The following is a 23,444-nucleotide window of genomic DNA, read 5'->3' as shown; positions in this document are numbered from 1 at the left end:
CGTCGCGCCTGTGGCTAAGGCACCCTACAGACTTGCTCCGTCTGAGATGCAGGAACTGTCGACACAACTTCAAGAGTTGTTAGACAAGGGATTTATCAGACCAAGCTTCTCGCCTTGGGGAGCTCCAGTTTTGTTTGTCAAGAAGAAGGACGGTAGTTTCCGTATGTGCATCGACTACAGAGAGTTGAACAAGCTGACGATCAAGAATAGGTATCCCCTGCCAAGAATCGATGATCTGTTCGACCAGCTTCAAGGTTCAAGCTTCTATTCAAAGATCGATCTTCGATCTGGATACCATCAGCTACGGATACAGGAGGAGAGTATCCCGAAGACAGCCTTCAGAACTCGATATGGACACTACGAGTTTCTCGTTATGCCGTTTGGTTTGACAAACGCACCTGCTGTGTTCATGGATCTGATGAATCGAGTTTGTAAGCTGTACTTGGATAAGTTCGTGATCGTATTCATCGATGATATTTTGATTTATTCAAAGACGAAGGCTGAGCACGAACAGCATTTAAGAGCCATTCTGGAGCTGCTAAAGAAAGAACAGTTGTACGCCAAATTCTCTAAGTGCGAGTTTTGGCTAAGGGAAGTGCAATTCCTTGGGCACGTGGTGAACGGAGATGGAATCCACGTGGATCCAACCAAGATCAAGGCGATCAAAGATTGGGAAACGCCAAAGACGCCAACTGAGATTCGGCAATTCTTGGGTTTGGCTGGCTATTATCAAAGGTTCATCGAGAACTTTCCAAAGATCGCTCAACCGTTGACACTCCTCACGCAGAAGGATAAGAAGTTTGATTGGGGAATCAAACAGGATGACGCGTTTCAGATATTGAAAGATAAGCTTTGTAACGCGCCAATCTCAGCTCTACCAGAAGGTACAGATGATTTCGTGGTATACTGCGACGCTTCACGTCAAGGATTGGGTTGCGTGTTGATGCAACGCCAGAAGGTTATTGCTTACGCGTCACGCCAACTGAAAGTGCACGAAAAGAACTATACCACGCACGATTTGGAGCTTGGCGCAGTGGTTTTCGCTTTGAAGATCTGGAGACACTACCTTTATGGTACAAAGTGTACGATCTTCACAGATCACAAGAGCCTCCAGCATATATTCAACCAGAAGGAGTTGAATATGAGGCAAAGGCGATGGGTCGAGTTGTTGAACGATTACGACTGCGAGATCAAGTATCATCCAGGGAAGGCGAATGTGGTCGCTGATGCCCTAAGTCGTAAAGAGAGAATCAAGCCCATAAGGGTTAGGGCTATGGAAATGATAATTCAAACCGACCTTTCCTCGCGCGTTCGTGCGGCACAGAAGGAAGCTCTCAAGGAGGGAAACCTTGAGGAAGAATATCTCCGTGGGATGGAGAAGATATTGGTGCCAAACAGGGAAGGAACATTATGTTTTGAGAAAAGGATTTGGGTTCCTCTGTTTGGTGGTTTAAGAGAGGTTATCTTTGATGAAGCTCACAAGTCGCGGTACTCTATCCACCCTGGAGCGGATAAGATGTACCAGGATCTTAAGGATTATTACTGGTGGCCTAGGATGAAAGGCGATGTTGCTATTTACGTGAGCAAATGTTTAACTTGCGCCAAAGTTAAGGCGGAATACCAGAAGCCTTCGGGACTTCTACAGCAACCAAAAATTCCCCAGTGGAAGTGGGAACAAATCTCCATGGATTTTATTACGAAATTGCCAAGAACGCCAGAGGCCATGACACTATCTGGGTGATAGTGGATCGATTAACGAAGTCAGCACACTTCTTACCTATCCGCGAGAAGGATAATACAAGCAAATTGGCTGAAATCTACATGAGAGAGATTGTTACACGCCATGGAGTACCTCTCTCGATTATCTCTGATAGAGACGGAAGGTTCGTGTCAAGGATATGGCAATCCTTCCAGGAAGCTTTTGGCTCCAAGTTGAATCTGAGCACTGCGTTTCACCCGCAGACCGACGGACAAAGTGAGCGGACGATTCAGACGTTAGAAGACATGCTGAGAGCATGTGTGATGGATTTGGGCGGTAGCTGGGATAAGCATTTACCCCTGGTTGAATTTTCATACAACAACAGCTACCACACCAGTATTGGTGCCGCGCCATTCGAAGCGTTATATGGGCGCAAGTGCAGGTCGCCGCTCTGTTGGTCTGACGCAAGTGATAGACAATTGGTAGGTCCCGATGTAGTTCAGGAAACTACAGATAAGATTGCGCAAATCCGAGATCGCATTAATGCGGCTCGTGACCGTCAGAAGACCTACGCGGATCTGAAAAGGAAACCTCAGGAGTTTGAGGTTGGGATACAAGGGTTGTTAAACTGCGTCTCTAGGAATACAAGGGTTGTTAAACTGCGTCTCTAGGAATAAGATGTGATGATTGGATGTGCCTAAAACGTACTCTAAGCACGAAACACAGCACTTTTATCAACATACTAGCTTCTAGCAAATTAATAAAGTGCCAAAACATAAGGAAATATTCCTGATACTTTGCAGAATAAATTGTGTCGCTAAAAATATTATCCCACGCTTAAAGGATTACTTAAGCACTTTAACGGATTACTATCCAACCGAACAACCGGACAATACCCGGAACATAAAAATATTTTCAGAAATATTGTTAGCCTTTTTCTGAGCCAGTTAGGGTCCCTGACTACCCTAACACCCGCTTTATAACGCATCATGCAACTAACGGGGTTAATCTCTAAAGTAACCTACTTAACTAAACTAAACTCTAACTGAACAATTAAAAACCAACCGGATACCCCCCCCCCCATCCTAATCGGCCAACTATAAGGAGACATGGGAGTACAAAAGTTAGATTATTTTATTGTGTATGTCTAATATCTAGAGAACATGAAAACCGTTGGACGATGGCACTAGAATTGTCTATAAATACAAGGGCTTAGCACAAGAGATTACACACACTACCAATCACCAAAATCTCTCTCTCTCCCTTGCCAAGAGCTCTCGGCCGAACACTCCCCTCATCACACATCCATTGTTCGATTCTTCTTCATCCATTCCAAGCATATACAAGGCATACGGGTTTCATATTAGGAGTCTTGAAGCAAGCGGAAGTTGAAGGACCTCGTTTCTTTGCTTTTATCCACGCCATTTTCGACTAGATTCTTCCCTAGCCCCGAGCTAGAGGTATAATGTTTAAAACTCACTCTCGATCGTATCTAAAGTGGTTGATATGATTTTTAACGGTTAAAAGTCGGAATCATGCGTTTTGAATCTATAAAGTCTACTAAAACTCGAATATTGTTGGTTAAAAGCTCATAACATGTGTAAAAGTTGTAGTATTTGAATATGTTGATTATTGAGGCCCGATCTACGATGTGGTGGCTCTTATCATCGTTTAACCCGACTTTGTTAAGATCATAGATCTTGACATAAGCTTGTTTCTGTCGGTACGAGGGTTAAAAGGTGAAACTCCACCACACGAGAAACATGAACTTGTGTAAAAGTATTTTGACTTGTAAAATAGTATTTAAAACGAGCCGATCTACGTATGTACAAGTGGTATATTCGTAGAACCAAGTGTCGAGAAAATCATGTTTTATAAAAGTTGGGTGACATGTTAACAAATATGATTTTTACAAACTACAAGTGTATAAACACTTGTGAAACGAAAGATCCGACAAAGTAACAATTTTTATAAAAGTTGTCGGGAAGTTGTAAAGGATGATTTGTTCTAAAAATGGGGTTTTTACAAGACTAAACTATTTTATACATAGATCCACTAAATATAAGGTGATCTACACTATGACTTTCGGAAAAACTACAAGTTCATGTAATTATGCGATTTTACATACTAGTCTACAAGTTTGATGTGTTGACACTAGTTTGAAGTATCGGAAATTGATTGATTGATTTAAAGAAGTGTTGGAATGATTTTGTAAAAGAAAATGATACGCTTGAAAGCGTGGCCACCTCCAGTTACAGGGGAAACTCTGGCGAAATTTTTCTAAAATCTAACACTTAGAATTATTTACAAGTGTTAGACTATTTTTGATATATTTTCAAATATATTTCGCCATGACTTTATTTATTAAATAATCGGAGGTGGGATTTTTCACAAAACTAAACGTGGTAAATATTTATTCGATAAATATATTTTTCACCACACTGTTTATGATTATTTTGTGAAAATATATAAATATTATTTTTAGAGTAAAAATAATATTTACAAACGTAGACGAACCCAAAATAATACCAACGCCTACACGACAAACATATAAGTTACAACGGTAATTACTATTACCACTAAATCGCCAACACGTAACTTACGCTTTATACGGAAATATTCATAAATGCGTATTTTGTCAACGTATTATTTTGGAAAGTATTATGCGAAGAGAAAATATATTATTTTTGAGAAAAATAATTATATTTTGGAATGAGAAGTAAAATATATTAAGTGAGACTTAATATTATAAACGCGCATGTATTAATTCCCCCATCCTTGGGAAGGAGATTAACTACCAAATATATACAAGGAACGGTTGTCTAACTGTTTCCCGAAAAATTAAACTATAAAGCTAAAGCACGGCCATCCGTCTAATAGAATTAGCACATGTAGGTCGTTGCACAGCTTTCGGACATTTGGAGTGCTTGATTTAGCGACGCACTGACTGTGAGTTCATGTCCCCCTTTTCTCTTAACTGTTTTCAGTTTTCTAACTGCGGGGGTGAAATACATGTTACAATGATTATGATTACTTATTACATGGTATGGTTAGCGTAAGGAGGGTTACTTTTAGATCATGTGAATGGGTAGGCGGAAACTTGAGGTCATTAATCCTCAGGGTAGGACCGAGGGGCAGGAGCGGTAGATCTATTTGGGTGTAGCGAGCCCAGTCCCAGGTCCAGCATAACGGACCTTGGGATGACTTTGTTCCCGACGCATAAATTTGCTAGGTTTGAGCCTTCCTACTTGCATTTCACACATATCAATGGCCTTGCAAACCATTGGTGATCTCTTTTTCCTTATTTGCTACATACTAGGTTTTTGATAAAGATAAAGGTTTAATTACTCACTATCGCATGAACTCGCTCAACATTATTGTTGATTTTTTCAACTTACATGTATTTCAGGGAATTAAAGATCTGGCGCGGTATGGCATGTTTTCCGCTGCATAAGTCACCAGGGTCATCCAGGGTTCGGGGAATGTGACTCTTTCCTGGACAAGTCACAGTCCTTGAATCATGTTTATGTTATGTTTGGGTTTGTAATGTTTAGACAAGTTGATGGTTGTTGGGTGTTAACCCGTTAAGACAATGTTTTGATTTTTATTTTAATGGATGATCTTGCATATTTTTAATTCATATAGCTTGTTATGATTAAGCTATGGTATTAAGAAGTCACACCAAATTAACCACGCTTCCGCAAAGCCAGGGTGTGACATTTAATCTGATTCAAAGCTTTCTAAGTGGAAGTATATACTTCCTACCTGAAAGCGAATCGGGTTAAATCTTGCGGGGACCTTCTGTAAGTATTCTTTCGCGTTTATTGTTCGTTTTAGCGTTAAAGTCAAACTGCGTTTGACTTTTTGCATTGATCGGTTTATGGTCAACGCAAAGTTCGTTTGAACTTCATAACGTGAGCGTAATAACGATGGTTATAGTCCCTAGTGACTATACCTACTGATTTCCACGTTATCTAGGCTCAGTGACGAGTCGTAGTTTCGGCCAAAATGCGTTTCCTCGCGTATTTTGTAACCAAACTACTCTAGGGTATCAAAACCATTTGTTTTGATACCAAACCTGTTTTCTAACCTTACTAAACATGTTCTAGCATGTTCAGCTCGTCGCTTTTAGATTTGTGCTTGTTTAGGGTCGTAAAGGTAAGCGATCTAATCAATCGCTTATACTTTCGAACCCGACCCATTTGGTCGATCATTAGGATCCGACCAAACACTTTAGGTGACCACAGTTGTATATAAAATAACCTTTTAAGGTTATACCTTATGGTCACATCGTTTAAGTAGTTGTATGATAAGTACTTCTTATGCCTTAGGAAAATTACCAAAATGCCCTTTTTACGCATAAATTCATTTTAAGCATATGTAACCTAAGTTTTGACATTTGAACTGATTAGACAATAATATTAGACATGTTAAGGCATACATTACTTGTCATAGGACTAGTTAGGCGTTCCGAACGCGTTTTACGTGAACGACGCGTTAAAGTAGCGTAAGCTACCTAAACGGGTCGTAATGGGTCGTAAGCACTTAGGTTAGGTTTCATTTTAGTATGTAGGCTTTGCTAGACCATATCATATGAGTTCCAATACTCATTTGGTTTACGAAACCTCATACTATCCGATCCCCCGATTTAGGTCCGGTTATTTATGTAGTTATCTATATAGGGTGCCGTTTGATTCCGTGATCCCTCTAGCTTTGCTTGGTTGTTGTTCAAGACTTCTAAGCACCCTCAAGTGAGTACATAGTCCCCTCTTTTACTGTTTTTCAAACGTTTTGGGGTGAAGCACATGTGCCTACTTGTTACTTTCATGTTTTCCATGTTTTTACATCATATACTTGCTATGTTCATTAGTACACTATTAGTACATGATTTCATTATGTTTTTGCTATGTATGCCCATTGTGTGCATACTTAGTACATCGTTTTACATGACATTTTCATGCTATGTATGTTCATCATACTTAGTACATCTTCATTCCATCACATGCTTACATTTTGGGTATGACATTTGGTTTGTTTAAGTGGGACAATATACATTCATTAACATTAGCTACACCGCTCGTTAGTAGGTAGTGGTACCATAGGAATTGACAACTCCCGTTCCTGACATCCTGGGTATGTTTGGATGGAAGGAATGACCGAATTCGATTAAAACATTTAGACAGATAGACCTTTAAATTCGTTTAGGGGTCTATCACCACAGTCGCAAGGCTTGGATGTATGCATTTTAACAATACCGCATAAATGTTTGTATTCAGTATAGCATGCATTTCCACAAAACATAACATTGATTTAAACCACGTTTTACCTCAATACATTGTTTTGTGCATTTTTACACATGGTTTAGTGGATACATATTTCACTTGCCATACATGACATTTTGTTTACACATTACATGATTGACATTTGACATAGACATTTTGACATGGTTTTCACAATGACATTTGACAAATGGTTTAGACATGGGCAATTTACATTGGTGGTTTGTTTGGGTAAGTGATTTAAGTAGCGAAGTGTGTGTAATGTGATACAAGCATGGTGGATACGCCGCTGGTACTTCCTATATATAAGTGCTTGTATTATATTACATGTCGTAGCGTTATTTAAATCATTCAATTTGGATTTATACATTTTTACACAAATAACATATTTTTCAGAAGACATTGTTTTATAAACAACTTATTTTTACTTGGTTATGCACTTAACCTTACATTACTCTTTTACATATCATCTACTTTATTATCGCTTTTCAAACGTTTTATAAAAGCAAACACTTAAACTGGATTCATGACAAGTTTTCATTAAACATTTTCTTAAACCTAAGTCATGAATCCTATTTTCACAAAACCTATGTACTCGCCGTCATTTTTATGCTGATGTATTTTCACATGTGTTTCAGGTACGATAGTTGATGATATTTGATGATAATATTGACGCATGCTCACATAGGATTGGACAAGGCCTTAGTGACAATAAAAGATGCAAGACTAGTTAATTTTTGTTATACTTCTTTGTTTGTTAAGACATTGTAACTCTTTTAATCAATAAAACAAAATTTCATTTTTTCCATGTGTTATGAAACAATGATTCTGTTACAACACTCCCCGACAATTCAGCCACGTTTTGTTGTTTTACGTGATTGTAACACCCCAAAACCCGAATGTTTATATTGACGAATGTTCCTATGGGACATATCATGAACTAAGTAACTAGGTTATTTAACCTAGTTAAATGTATGGTAAGAATTATTATAGGAGGAAAATTGTGCCAATTATGTTTTAGAGGCAAACATGAGGGACTAGAGTGGTATAGAATTAAACTTGAGTTATTAAAAGAAAACAACAACACACACAAACACACATTCGTGTGTGTTCTAGAACGAGCAGGGGCTCTAAAGAGCCCAAAACCCTAACTCAAACAAATCACCAAAATTGAAGGGTGAATCGAAGCTCAAATTCAGGAAGGAATACGAATTAATGATCACCTACTCAAGGGGATCATAAGGTATGTCTAAAAACCTAGATTGGTGATCTTGCATGAAGTGGGTTATGTTGTAATTCGCGAATTTGTATGAAATTGGGTATGGGTATGTGTTAGAATCATCATATAGAACATGGGTTATGCATGATTTAGGTTAATTTGATGTTTAAGGGTGAAACCCGTTGGTTATGGTGAAGATGATGACATGGGTAAATCATCCATGTCTAAATTCTTGCTTATTATTGATGTATTTTGATATATATGATGGATTCTTGTTAGAGGAATTGAAAGAAATGTGATACTAGTATGTTTGATGTTAGGCATGAATGATCCATGTTGATTAGAAGGATAATTTGATGATTTATGTATGAGTTTAGAAGAATATGCATGAATTGGTTGTACATTATGCATAAATTGTGGTATGCACACCAAATGTTTGATGAAATGCTTAAGTGACAATTATATGTGGAATTATATGCAAGTTGTGGGTAAATATGTATAGAAAGTGATAATGATGGAATTGTTAGCTAACTAATATCTGAAGTGTGATTTAGATGGAGTTCATGTGGAAATTTGAATGGTTAGTATGATGTGGTAGAAGCGTGCATTAGGAGTTTGTACTCTATGCTTGAAGATATGGTACACCTTATGCCTTTAGTTGATTTTGTGGTAGGGATCAAGGGGTGAAAGTGGTGTCCTTGAATGGTATGTGGATTTCTAGTAACGATAATGTCGGGTTCAAGGATAGTGTTAAATTAGTTAATCTTGAATGATGTTGTTAGTTGTGGAATTATGAGAAGACTAGTATGGAAGGAATTGTTTATGTTGTGTGCATATATGATCTTGTGGTTGTATGTGTGTTTTACTATGTGAGTAGGGAATGTATATGATGTCCGTAGTATAATCGACTATAATGATGTGGATGTATGAGATTAGATTGATAATTTATAAGATAGACAGTTAACTTTCTGAAAGTCAACTGTGCATAAATAATGTAATAAGGCTTTTGTCACAAGTGTTATGTTAGAGAAATCATTAAGTACATGCTATATCAATATGTGCTATTTGTGACGACATGAAGAATTATGTTGAATGAAAGGATGCGACTTCTAGCTTATACTTTGTGTTGTTGGAATTTGACAAGTAAAGTTTAATGTAGGATATGAATGTGAAATGAATGCAATATTAGAATGTGCATTTATACTAATGAAGTGGTAACCATGATGACATGAAAGTATAGGATCATGTCAAGATGGGGGAAAGCATGGAAGGCTAACGGAAAGGATATGAGGAAGCATGTACGAAACGGGCACTCGAGGTAAGTGATTTCCGAAATCACTTCTTATTTATAAATGAAGTTTGGTATGTTGTATATAGGGAAACCAAGTAAGATTTTACGGGTAAGGGTAAGTACCAAGGTAAGTTCATATGAACTTCGTCTATTCTTAATGTAAATTAAGATGATAGTTTCATCATGTTAATGGAATGTGCACTATGTTGTTGAATGTTCATTGTGTTAATGGATTGTGCATTATGTTACTGAATGTTCATCGTGTTAAGGGAATGTGCATTTTGTTGTTGAATGTTCATTGTGTTAATGGAATGTTCATTATGTTGCTAAATGTTCATCATGTTAATGGAATGTGCATTATGTTGCTGAATGTTCATCGTGTTAATGGAATGTGCATTTTGTTGCTGAATGTTCATTGTGTTAATGGAATGTGCATTATGTTACTGAATGTTCGTCGTGTTAATGGAATGTGCATTATGTTGCTGAATGTTCATCGTGTTAAGGGAATGTGCATTATGTTGCTGAATGTTCATCATGTTTGTTGGAAGTTAGTTGGTTATATTTGTTTGTAATTGCATTGATTTGTGTTGATATGTTTGTAGTTAAGGCTCAACTTACAAATAAGTGAATGTGACTTGTATGTATGTATGTATGTATGTATGTATGTATGTATGTATGTATGTATGTATGTATGTATGTATGTATGTATGTATGTATGTATGTATGTATGTATGTATGTATGTATGTATGTATGTATGTATGTATGTATGTATGTATGTATGTATGTATGTATGTATGTATGTATGTATGTATGTATGTATGTATGTATGTATGTATGTATGTATGTATGTATGTATGTATGTATGTATGTATGTATGTATGTATGTATGTATGTATGTATGTATGTATGTATGTATGTATGTATGTATGTATGTATGTATGTATGTATGTATGTATGTATGTATGTATGTATGTATGTATGTATGTATGTATGTATGTATGTATGTATGTATGTATGTATGTATGTATGTATGTATGTATGTATGTATGTATGTATGTATGTATGTATGTATGTATGTATGTATGTATGTATGTATGTATGTATGTATGTATGTATGTATGTATGTATGTATGTATGTATGTATGTATGTATGTATGTATGTATGTATGTATGTACGTACGTACGTACGTACGTATGTATGTATGTATGTGAAGACGTAATCATGTATGTATGTAAGTAGATGCGTATGTATACAAGTAAAGGTATGTAAGTATGTACGTAGTTATATATGTATTGTATATGTGGGTTCAATACATTTAAGTATTGACGTTATTAACAGTGTGCCTCGAGAATGAAATGTAATGCAGGTACATTATTGAAGTTTCGCCAAGGATTAGACACCCGGATGGAATGATTAAATCTAGAAAGATAACGGGATGGAAAGTATATGTGGATATAACGTAACGAGTCTACATGATTGAGAATCTTGTTTGTATATAATGTATGCTAATGTTGCGAATGTATGTGGTGGGTGCAGGTTGTACGAATCACAGATTATCATCACGAGGAGTAGCGATCAAAGACCGAGTCACAAGATAGATTGTACGGGAATGCTTGAGTATGTAATTTGATAAACATAAGTAATGCTTTTATTTTATTAAATGAGTACGAAGGATGCATATATTGTAAAAGAGTTATTTTAAAATGAACTTTCAAGTAAGTCAAAACGTTTATAATGAAAGAAATTTTATGGTACGTATTTCCGCTGCGTCTTTTCAGTTAAAGCGTGTTAGGGTCTTACAAGTTGGTCAAACTACTTTAGGGTATCAAAACACTTTGTTTTGATACCAAATCAGTAGGTTAGACATGTTTTGACATGTGTAACTCGACACTATTAGATTGTGCTTGTTTAGGGTCGTAAGGTAAGCGGTCTAAACAACCGCTTAGACTTTCGAACCCGATCCGTTTGGTCGATCTTTAGGATCCGACCAAGCTTAGTTAGTGATCAAAGTTACATAGGGAATAACCTCTGAGGTTATACCTTATGATCACATAGGATTGGTTAGTCATTTGCTAGTTAGCTTGTATGCCCATAGGAAATGATCAAAATGCCCTTTTGAAGCATAAATCCGTATTTTGACTATGTGAACATAATTTTGACATGTAATCTGATTTAGTAACATGTTTAGGGATAATTGGGCATGTAAGACTCGACATAGCACAAAGATAACCATCCGAACATAGTTTTTCGCTAACGACGCCTTATAGTAGCTTATGTTACCATAATGTGTCGAAACGGGTCAAAAGCACTTAGGTAGGCTTTCCAATCAGAATGTTGGGACTATTAAATCATACCATATGAGTTTAATTACTCATTTGATTTATAGAACCTCATTCTATCCTATCTCCCGATTTAGGAGCCGATTTATTAACATAGTTACCTATACTAGGTGCCGGTTGATTCCGTGACCCTTGGAGCTTAAATTGGTCTTATTCTCAAGACTAATTAGCAATCCCAAGTGAGTACATAGTTCCCCTCTTTTACCACTTTCAAATATTTTGCGGTGATACACATGTACATACATGTTACTTTCGTGCTTTTCATGCTTTTATGACATAAACATGCTAGTTTCACCTAGTACACTTATAGTACATGTTTTCAATTGTGTTTTGCTATGTATGTCAAGCATGCTAGCGCATTGATTTGTTACATATTTTGTTGCATATGTTTACTTAGCATATGGAACACATTGTTTTACATGACATTTTTGCTATGTATGTTTACTCAACATGCTAGCACATTGTTTTACATGAACATTTCTACTAGGCATGTTTACTTAGTATTCCTAGTACATGGTTTTCACATGCTACATTGGTTATGACATTTGGTATGTTAAATCGGGACAATAATACATTCGTTAACATTGATCACGCTGCTTGGACTTATGTAATGGTACCATAGGAATTGACAACTCCCGTTTCCGACTTCCTAGGTTTGTTGGAAGTTGGGAATGACAGAATCCGACTACATAACTTTAGATAAACCTTTAATTCGTTTAAGGGTTTGTCGCCACAGTCGCAAGGCTTGAATGTATGCGATAACATTACTGCATAAATGTTTGTAATCATAAAGCATTGTTTTTCTGCAAAACATAACATTTGATTTAAACTTAGACTTATTCAAAAACATTGTTTTGTACATTTTTACTATGGGGTTGAGTAACTTCTAGTTATTCACCATACATGACACAGTTTATACATTGACATTATCACATAGTTAAGTAGATGATTTCCTACTTGCCATGCATTTTCATTGGTTATACATGATACATATTACACATGACACTATACATGGTTTATACATGAACATTTTGACATTGAACATGACATTTCGGTTAGTTAGTGACTTATGTAACGGGGCTATGTGTTATATGATAAAAGCATGGTGGATACGCCGCTGGTACTTCCTATATATAAGTGCTTTTATTGTATTATACATTGTTGCGTTATATAAATCGCTTGGGCAAGACATGAAACATTTTATACAAGAACTAGAGAATGTTTTACAAAGTACACATTTTATCAAACTCATTTTACTTGGTTATTTATTTAACCATGCATTGTTCATTCATTATCATTTGATTTTCATATCGATTTTCACATGATTTTACAAAGAAAAACATTTTACAAGATTCATGACATCATTTTATTTAAACACTTCTTTCAAAAACAAGTCATGAATCTGCATAAACAAAACCTATGTATCTCACAGGCATTTTTATGCTGACGTACCTATTTTTACATGTGTTTCAGGTGCTAACGCATGATGATGCTTGTGCTACACTTAGGCGGACTCGGGCCTTAGTGACTTAAAAGACAGTTATTATGTAGTTTTAGTATGAACTCAAAGACAATGTAACTTTAAATTTTAATAATACATAACTTTAATTGCCATGGTTGTTGAAACAATAATTCTGTCGCCACTCACCTCCCCGGCGTTTCCGCAGTGGTTTGTTGTTTTACGCGGCCGGGGTGTGACATAAGAGTTGGTATCACGTGCCCAAGGAATTGTACTTCTCGCAGCCAAAACTCGCACTTAGAGAACTTGGCGTACAACTGTTCTTTCTTCAGTAATTCCAAAATGGCTCTTAAATGCTGTTCGTGCTCAGCCTTCGTCTTTGAATAAATCAAAATGTCGTCGATGAACACAATCACTAACTTGTCCAAGTAGGGCTTGCAAACTCTATTCGTCAAATCCATAAAGACTGCAGGTGCGTTTGTTAACCCAAACGGCATAACTAGGAACTCGTAGTGTCCATAACGAGTTCTGAAGGCTGTCTTCGGGATACTCTCCTCTTGTATTCTTAACTGATGGTACCCAGATTGAAGATCGATCTTTGAATAAAAGCTTGAACCTTGCAGTTGGTCGAATAGATCATCGATCCTTGGCAGAGGGTATCTATTCTTGATCGTCAGCTTGTTCAACTCCCGGTAGTCAATGCACATTCAAAGACTACCGTCCTTCTTCTTGACAAACAAAACTGGAGCTCCCCAAGGCGAGAAGCTTGGTTGGATAAATCCCTTGTCTAACAACTCTTGAAGTTGTGTCGACAGTTCTTGCATCTTAGACGGGGCAAGTCTATCAGGTGCCTTAGCCACAGGCGCAACGCCTGGAACTAAATCGATGCGAAACTCCACTTGCCTCTGGGGTGGCAATCCAGGCAAGTCCTCTGGGAAGACTTCTGGATATTCCCTCACGATAGGGATGTCTTCGATTTTCGGCTCAGCAGCTTTCTTGTCTACAATGTGTGCCAAGAAGGCAGCATATCCCTTCTGTAAACACTTTCGCGCTTTGAGGCAACTGATAATTCTTAACGGCGTATCACGCTTCTCTCCGTGAACCACAATTGTATCACCATCTTCGGTTGGGATACGAACTACCTTTTCATGATAAACTACCTCAGCCTTGTTGCCCGATAACCAATCCATTCCTACCACCACGTCGAAGCTTCCCAACTGGACTGGTAGTAGACCCAGAGCAAACTCACGCTCTCCCAATTTGATCACACAGCCTCTCACAACTTCATTGGCTTCTACCAACTTTCCATTAGCCAATTCGATTGAGTACGGAATATCTAACTTACTAGCGGCTAACCCAAGCATATTCTTAAACTCTAATGATACGAAGCTATAATCGGCACCAGTTTCAAATAAAACGGATGCACAGCGTTGGTTTACAGGGAACGTACCAGTAACGACATTGGGGTCCTGGCGCGCTTCCCTTGCTTCGATATCGAAAACTCTTCCCCGGGCTTGGTTCAACTCTGGGCAGTTCCTCTTGTAGTGCCCATCATCACCACAGTTAAAGCATCCAGGTCTTTGCCTGTTTCCACCACCATTTCCAGCTTGAGTATTCCTCTGGTTACGATTCACAGTGCCCGCTTGATTCGCATTGTTGCCTCGATTCCCATTTCCTCCAATGTTTCCTTGTGGGCGATTTCCATTACCACCCCGGTTATTGTTTCTGCTTCCAAATCCTCCTTGGCCTCCCTGGCCAACAGTGGCCCAACAAGAATCCTTCAAGTGGCCAGGTTTTCCACGCGCTTCACACACTTTCAAACTACAACGGCCAGATTATTAAACCATATAGACCATTTAAAGATAAAGACATTTTCATATAGCACAAGGCTGGTCTCGAAGGACATTTAGATGGCACAAAAGGCCTTGTCACAAGGACGATTAAAACATAACCAATAATCTCTTGGATCATTGATCCTTTAAGGGTCGAACATAGTTCATCGCCTTTTTGACAAGAATTTTATATATAAAACTATCATTGTCATTATTGGTTATGTTTTGGTGTATACATTTTCATCACCTTTACTTATAAGCATACATCTCAAATGGATGTTTTGGTGTATACATCATATTGATGTTTATTAGCCATGATTCATATTGATCATATAGGCTATGAAAGTGACTTGGGATAAATCCAAGTACATTTGGAAGCTTGTGGGGTTTCTCGTACCGTACAGCCAGGAATGTTCACATGTTTTCAGATGTTAACAGGTATTTCTTGTCTTAAAAAGGTTGTACCATCATAGCCATTTAATATTTTGGCTAGGTTATACCTCTAAGAATTTCCTTGGCAGATCAATAAAAATTGAAATGATAAAGCATGAAGATGTAATAAAATACATGTTTAAAATTCAAAAAGAAATTCCATTAAACATTAAGCTATTACAAAGGTGCCCTAAACGGGTCTTGAACAAACATACTGCCCACGCAGGGGCAACAGAAACAGAAATAAGTCCTCGCAGGGACTAGGTACTGAAAATAAAATGTCCTTACAGGGACTTGATTGAAAATAAAATACAAAATACAGTAAACAACTTTCTATTTCTTTTTGCCTTTGATGAGACTTGCAAGGCCCTTGAGAAAGCTGCTGTGCTTTTTGTTGGTTTCATCTGCTTTACGCTCAACCCTGTCCAACCTCTGTAGAATCTCCCGAGTTTGCTCCTGTTGGGGAGGAGGAGGTTGCTGATATGGTGGGTATTGATACCCCTGCACCAGATATCCAGTTGGGTAAACTGGAGGGTAAGAAGAAGGATAGAGTGCGTTGTACTGTGCAGCCGTAAGATACGGATCTTGGGTTCCATAACCCACAGAGGTTTGATATCCATAATCCATAGTGGTTGGATATCCAGATGGGTTATACCTAGATGAACCTGGGTAAGTTGGTATCAGGTTGTCGAAACCCATTGGCGGTGGCGGTGGTGCATAAGAAACCGGCGGAGGATCGTCTTCCGGCACCGCGTGTGAGGGTCCACCCATTTGTGGGTCCTCGGGGATAGGAGGGTAAGAGCTTGAACCTTGAGGGGAACTGAACCGCGGTCCCCCTCGCACGGATATTCGTGCATTCCTCCCCCGCCTCGGCGGCTCATGAGGTGGTTGAGGTGGTTGTTGAGGTGGCTCCTCAACAGGAAGAGGTGGTGGAGAAACTGCTTGAAGATGCGGCTCATCCAATGGAGGTTGAGCAGGAGAGTTGTGATATGAAGGGGTAAATGCCCATTCATGTTGGTTCCACCTTTCGGCAAACGAATCGGGCCCACGATATGGCGATCCTTGATATGGAGAACCGCTCGAAATGCTGATAGGGTGGCCCGGTGTTCCGGTTTGCAGTTCTGGGTCCGAGTCGTCATCCATTTCCATCTCCTGGGAGAAGTGATCCTCGGGTCCTAGAGGATTGAAACCCAGAAAATTGTTGACATAGTCATTGGGGTTGAACTAGGCTGGAGAGTAGGTGGAATCCGAGTGATGGAAAGAATGAGAATGCAAGGAATGGTAGGATTGATGGGAATGGTGGGAATCAAGCGAATGATGTGATTCGTGGGAGTGATGAGAATGCCGGGGCTCGTCCGGAATAGGCAGCCCGAATGATGGGTGAAATGAGGGTGATGAGCTCAACGAGACCGAGTGTCTCGCGGGTTCGTAAGAATGACCCCAATGGTCACGGGAATTAGAACTAGAAAATGACGCAGACGGGGTGCGCCTATGGGAAGGTCCTGCATGTGCTGATGGTCTACCTCTCATTGGATCCTTTCATTTGCCTCGTACTCTTGGTGGCATTATTGATGAATAATCCTGTCAAAACAATTAAAATAAAATAAAATATAAACAGCAAAGGAAAGTTAAGAATAAATCCCAGGTCATTGGCCTAGACTCGGAAGTCTAAGGAATGTGCTTATTGTGTCATTGAGATTAAACACAAAAAGTTAGTGTTTAATTCACTTAATGTTGGCTCTGATACCAACTTGTCACACTCCGATATTTCCACATATTACCGGTGGGCCCGGCAGGGAGTATCGTGACGTAGTTGATATCATCATTGTCAATACACACAATATAATAGCACAGCGGAAGGCTTGGTGAATAAATTATTACAAACCATAATGTCTGAGTGTCCGAAGGAAAGAATATACAGACTTGGTTGTAATAAGATCCACAGGCGGATCATAAATAAAATACAAGAAAACAAAATAACAGACTTCAGGTTTCTTAGGGATTTGCAAGATCCTCTTATTCGACACCTAATAGCTCCAGCCTATTTACGAGAGGTACCTGTCAATCAGTCTTTAGAAAATACGTCAGTTTAATACAATTAACTGACTCTTTTGAAAACATTTATAAAAATTGATTTAAGTGCACAAGGCACAAATCATTTATAACTTGGGACAATTATTTAAAGATAATCTTGTATACAGATTTACATGTTTGTCATACAATTGGGGCCTGTTGAAAGCTGGTCATGATTAACCGACTCACCACTTATAGAACCCACAAAGGAGTTATCCCCAACATGTGGGTTTATATTTTTAGTATTTGCATCTATCAGGTGTATGCCTACACCCCGTGCATAGGTCGTGGCCATTTTCAAATAAAATGACCCGACCAAGTGGTATTATTATGACAGCATATCCCAAGCCCGTATAAGGGAAAATAAGTTAAAAGTATTTACCTGAGCTAATGTGAAAGGTAACTCAGCCGTATAATCCTAAAGCTTTATGATGATACCTTCTACTGGATGCTACTTAATCTGTATAGAAGGTTTAATAACCTATTAGGATGCTAACGGGTCTTTAGTTAAGTCAAAGACTTAGACCGGCTAGCTAGAAAGAAAATTTACGGTTCTAAACGCTAGATTAAGCGGAGACTGGAATAAAATGTTGTTTAGACCCGATAAGCTTGGATACTTGTATACTATGGGTAAACTAAACACATTCTGGATTTTGAGGATTTAATGATAAGGTTAAACCCGTTTCGGCTATTTTACGTAAACTAGTCACATAAACCGATCCGAACGCATAAACGCGTAACAGCTAACCAAATGAATTATATACATGTCTTAAATGTTATTATGCTTAAAATATGTTAATACATCAGTAGGATGTTAACATATATGCCCAAAAAGTAATTAAAACCAATTTAAGTCCCGTAAGGGCATTTTGGTCATTTTAATAATTATAAAAGAGATTTTATAACAAACTGGAGTTCTGGTCTTTGGTAATTAGTAAAAATATTTATTTTATCTCATTACATCAGTAAGATACTACATATATGTGAGGTTTGCCATTTATGGCCAAACTATGCCTCGAAAGGGCATTTTGGTCATTTCACATATGCTTTTAAGGACATTTTTGGTAATCTGAGTTCATAACTTATACCTACTGTAATAATATTTAAATTTGTTTAAAAATTCAGTAGGTAACAAGTCTTAGGTGTTAAATATGGTTTTAAACCATACTATGCACCTAATTAGTGTAAAACTCGCTAATTGACGATAATCAAGATGTTTATGTAAATCTGAGATTTTGATCAGTTTTAAATGCTCCAAAATAATTTATTTAATGTATGAAATCAGTAGGAAAAAATTTGGCATTCAAATCATTTGTTAATTTCATTTTATGCATGAAAAGGGTATTATCGTCATTTACCGAATTACACAAGAACTCTATGATCTAAACAGATTATAATCTGACAAAAAATCTTAAAATTCCTTAAAAATAATATCTTAACAGTAGGTAATGAGTTTCGGTTCAAAATCCAAGTTTAAACATGTATTATGCAAGATATCGCAATTTAATTAACAAAAAGCTTCTAATTACGATATCGAGCATAACTTCTATTTAGGACCAAGAACTGATGTCAAATTTTCGGGACAAGCTTATATATCAGTAGCAAAGGTTTTTTGTCCTCTCACATTTCTAAAAATCTCATTTGTATGTCAAAAGGGCATTTACGGCATTTATAAGCATATTAACAAACAAGGGCATATAATTCAAACTACTAAGGACCAATCAATATAACTCCAGAGGGTTATACTACTGAATAATGTGGTCCTAATGGAAGCTTAAAACATGGAAGAATTAAGCTTAAACTGGTCAGAACTGAAAGTCAAAGCAAAAGTTAAGCTTTTGCGACTTTCGGTTATAAACTGACCTTAGACTGATAATTGTCGGGTTAGGCCTGATTAAACATGTTCTAATATTAATTACCAAGTCATTAGAATGTTAAAATATAATTTAGAAACTTTGTTTTATTAGTTTAAGTCATTTTTAAACTTTCTGTCCAGTTTGACTTTTTGACCAACTAGTTTGACCCGACAATTAACTAGTCAAACGAAATAATTAGGAGGTGCCCTTTTATGGGTTAATCACCTACCTTAATATGGTTCCATAACCACTTTCATTTCGGTCAGTGGCTAGACCATTTATGATTAAACCGAAAGTCAAAGCTTAATTACGATATGTTTGACTTTTCGATTTTTAAGCTAATTAAAAGGACTAAGCAGGGATTAAAACTCTTACTTATGGTCCTTGCTATTTTTTCTACACTTGACAATCTTCATCTAATGCTTGCTAGCTCCAGAAGTGTGTTTTGAATGATGTTGCAAATAAGTGTGCATATGAACTATGAACTAGAGTGTCTTATATAGCAAAATGACAAGTCCCTAGATGTTTGCATCTGTTTTGGAGGTTCCTAGGATCACCCCAGGTGTCCTACATATGAACTATGAACTAGAGTGTCTTATATAGCAAAATGATAAGTTCCTTTGTCTATATGAACTAAACAACTCGTATATGCATATACGAGTCATACATAGACACCTCACCCAACACTGCATATACGACTCGTATACACATAAACGAGTCGTATATCATGTTTTTACATGAACTATACGACTTGTATACAAAGATACGAGTCGTATATTATGTGTCCAAAGATCCAATTAAGTGTCTATGGCAAGACCTTATCTTATAACATTCATTCAAACCATAATCGGGAGCACCTGCTACATGGACGCCATGTTCACATCTTTATTGCTTGTACATCTTACCGAATAACCAATATATAGCATAACTTTATAAGTTTATATATAGCATAACATTATAAGTTTGATTGATCAAATATTTTTTACCTTGTTAAATACAAAAATCACGCAACTTTCAATCTTTTTACATTGCTGTGAATTTTTTCTAAATGTTAAAACTTAAAATACAAGCGACTAAAAGGAAACACGCTATACTAATGAGCTTGTGGTGGAGTGGTAAGGGAAAGACTTGGGTTTCCAAAAGACCCAAGTTCAATTCCTGCTTCTCTCCGTTAGTTTTCAGCGGCACCTGGTGATGATAGAAGACTAGGCGAGTAGGCTGCGCTCGCTAGTTTGATCCTTGAACTGAATGAGTTTTACCTTACCACACTGTCGTGATCGATCCTTGAACTGAATGAGTTTTACCTTACAACACTGTCGTGCCTTTGGTCGAGTGCTCAAGTGCTTCTGCCCTAGGTTAGGGTTTTTCCCAATTCAGAGACGAGTGTATCCCGATATAGTGAATTTTTCCAGTAATTCATTTAGAGGATTCGTTGATCGTTTAAAAAAAAAAAAAAAGGAAACACGTTATAAGACAGTATTATATAAAAGGATTGTTACGGATCCTAAGAAGTGAAAAATAGAAAATAAGGTGTGCTTCCAAAACCTTCTTGTACAGTACAGCTGTCAGCACACGGTAAAAACACCCAATGTATTATCACAATTTAGAAAAAAATCCAATAATCCATATATCTGAGTCAGCCTGTCCCCCATTTTATCCACCACTATAAACCCAGACCCCCACTCTCAAATCTCAACACAACACAAAAAACAATGAACTGCAATCATTTCCCTTCAGCTGCTCAATCCCTCCTTAATTCACCCAATAAACCACCCATTTCATCTCATCCCTCCAATCTTTTCTTCAAATCCAATAATACCCATGTTAAGATACCTCAGATTTCGACACGTACACCTAACATAACCGCCAGAGCCTCCACCGCCACCGCCAACAGAATAACGACGGTGGAAAATGAGACATTGTATGACCTACTTGGTATATCGGAAAACGGCACACTGTCAGAGATTAAACACGCGTATAAAAAGATGGCATTAAAGTACCATCCTGACGTGTCGCCTCCGGATAGGGCGGAGGAGTACACAGTGAAGTTTATTCGGGTGCAGGAAGCGTATGAGACGTTATCCGACCCGGAGGCTAGATCCGTATATGATAGTTATATGGCGAAAGGGTTGCCCTTTAATTTTTCGGGTAAGAGGGAGACCCGGTTTGACCAGAGATCCGAGGATAAGAAACGGTGGAAGGAGACGTGGACGGGGCAAATATCGGAGCTTACGCGGCGGAGCAGGACGGGTCCGAATAGGGTGAACCGGACAGGGGGAATGTCGTGGGCGGCCCGGATCCGGAAGCAGCGAAGCGAATCATGTGGTTATGGGTCGGATTCGGATCAATAAGAACCCTTTTCTTAACTCTTTTGGTAATATTGTACAATTGTTGAATTTTTTAGTTTTTTGTTTAGGATGTGAATATCGTAGTTTTGGTTATATGAGTGTTGGTCATAGTTGTTATATTAATGTGTATGTAAATTACTTATAATAAATCTTTATAATTCATACTAGTATTAAGCCCCTTCATTGCAGCGGTTGTTCTAAAACTGTGTAAAGTAGTACCAATGCTTTAGCACAGTCAGCGGCCACCAACACCGGAAAAACTCATAAAAACAAATTAAATAAAAACGAAAAAATAACGTCGAGCGAAAAGCAGACGTAAAATCTTTAAATCACGAACGCTCGTGCAGAGAAATTAAAACGAAACGTAAAATATAGAAAAAAAATAACTAAGTCAATCCAGAACCCGCACGTTGGTCGAACGTGTTAAACGGAAAAAAATAGATGTGTCGCGACAGGCCAGTCAAACGGGAAAAAATATACGAAAAAAATGTTGAATCTCACACACACGTTGCGGTGCAATTACTCACAAAATTTAGAACGAAACGAAAAACTTGGGAAAGATGATAACTATGGTTAACCAAAATTGAAAATAAAAAAGAGTTGGATTAAATTGTAAAAGATGAAAATATTGAGTTAAAAGTAAAAAAAAGAAAACAAAAGGTCCTAATTGCAAAATTGAAGTTATTTATTAATCTTAAATAAAGATAAGAATAAAAATAAATTATATCCATATATATTAGTTATTAATATTAATATTAAAAGAAATTTATTAAATAATTATAAATAAAATTTATGAGGTTGAAGGAGAGAATGCCATGTACTATTATTTGGAGTCTTTTATTATAAGTTAGACTAGGTTAGAAACCCGTGTATTACACGGGTTGAATAAATGTAATTGTACATACCAAATAACAAAAAAAAATCTTAAAAAACTTAGTTTATTACACGGGTTGAATAAATATAATTTTATATATTAAATAATAAAAAAAGGTTATATCTTTAAGAACCCCGTGTATTGTACGGGTTTAATAAATTTAATTTTATATAATAAATAATAAAAAAATTATATATTTAAAACCACGAGTATTACAAGGGTTGAATAAATTAATATTGGTTTACCAAATAATAAAAAAAATAATATCTTTAAAAACTCTAGTGTATTATATGGCTTGAATAAATATGATTTTACATACCAAATAATAAGAAAATTATATTTAAAAAAATTAATGACATATTCGGTACGGCTTTTTTTATTTATTTTTTATTAGACTTTAACTAAAAGAAGCCTTATTAAGATGATGACAACATATATATTTTAAAAATTAAACTTATAAAAAATAAACTTTGAAGGTGAATTCTAAACTTAAACATTCAACAAAGAAAAAGTAAACTCCCCAATATCTTTCTTTTCATATACAAGAATTTGTATGAATTTATAATTATATTCTATATCAGATGAATTATATTCTATTCTATTCTAACATATATATTCTAACATATATAAAAAACATGGTAGGGAATAGTATTTTCTTGCCATTTGTTCAAATAGGCAGTCGGCCCTCCCTCATTGGACCAACCGGTTTATTATTTTATACGCACTTTAAAATTACGTTTT

At 37.1% G+C, this 23,444-nt stretch overlaps 2 protein-coding genes and 1 long non-coding RNA gene across 3 annotated transcripts; 2 read left to right on the top strand and 1 right to left on the bottom strand.

Moving 5' to 3' along the window:
* The first annotated feature begins 8,099 nt into the window (after positions 1 to 8,099).
* LOC110934789 lies at positions 8,100 to 10,978 on the top strand. The gene is made up of 3 exons (XR_002588624.2): positions 8,100 to 8,221; positions 9,438 to 9,515; positions 10,857 to 10,978. It is a non-coding gene; the product is annotated as an uncharacterized LOC110934789 (long non-coding RNA).
* Positions 10,979 to 15,885: 4,907 nt separating this feature from the next.
* On the bottom strand, positions 15,886 to 16,701 carry LOC110933611 (heterogeneous nuclear ribonucleoprotein U-like protein 1). The gene has a single exon (XM_022176825.1). The coding sequence runs from the start codon at positions 16,699 to 16,701 to the stop codon at positions 15,886 to 15,888; it is 816 nt and encodes a 271-aa protein (XP_022032517.1).
* Positions 16,702 to 21,163: 4,462 nt separating this feature from the next.
* On the top strand, positions 21,164 to 22,006 carry LOC110936733 (chaperone protein dnaJ 20, chloroplastic-like). Its single transcript, XM_022179144.2, has one exon. It carries the CDS (start codon positions 21,194 to 21,196, stop codon positions 21,830 to 21,832), a length of 639 nt encoding a protein of 212 aa, XP_022034836.1. The 5' UTR covers positions 21,164 to 21,193; the 3' UTR covers positions 21,833 to 22,006.
* Positions 22,007 to 23,444: the final 1,438 nt, after the last annotated feature.

Source organism: Helianthus annuus, chromosome 4 (genome assembly GCF_002127325.2).
Source record: "Helianthus annuus cultivar XRQ/B chromosome 4, HanXRQr2.0-SUNRISE, whole genome shotgun sequence".
In the NCBI taxonomy this organism is placed as follows: Eukaryota; Viridiplantae; Streptophyta; class Magnoliopsida; order Asterales; family Asteraceae; genus Helianthus; species Helianthus annuus.
This window is presented reverse-complemented; position numbering and strand designations above follow the sequence as displayed.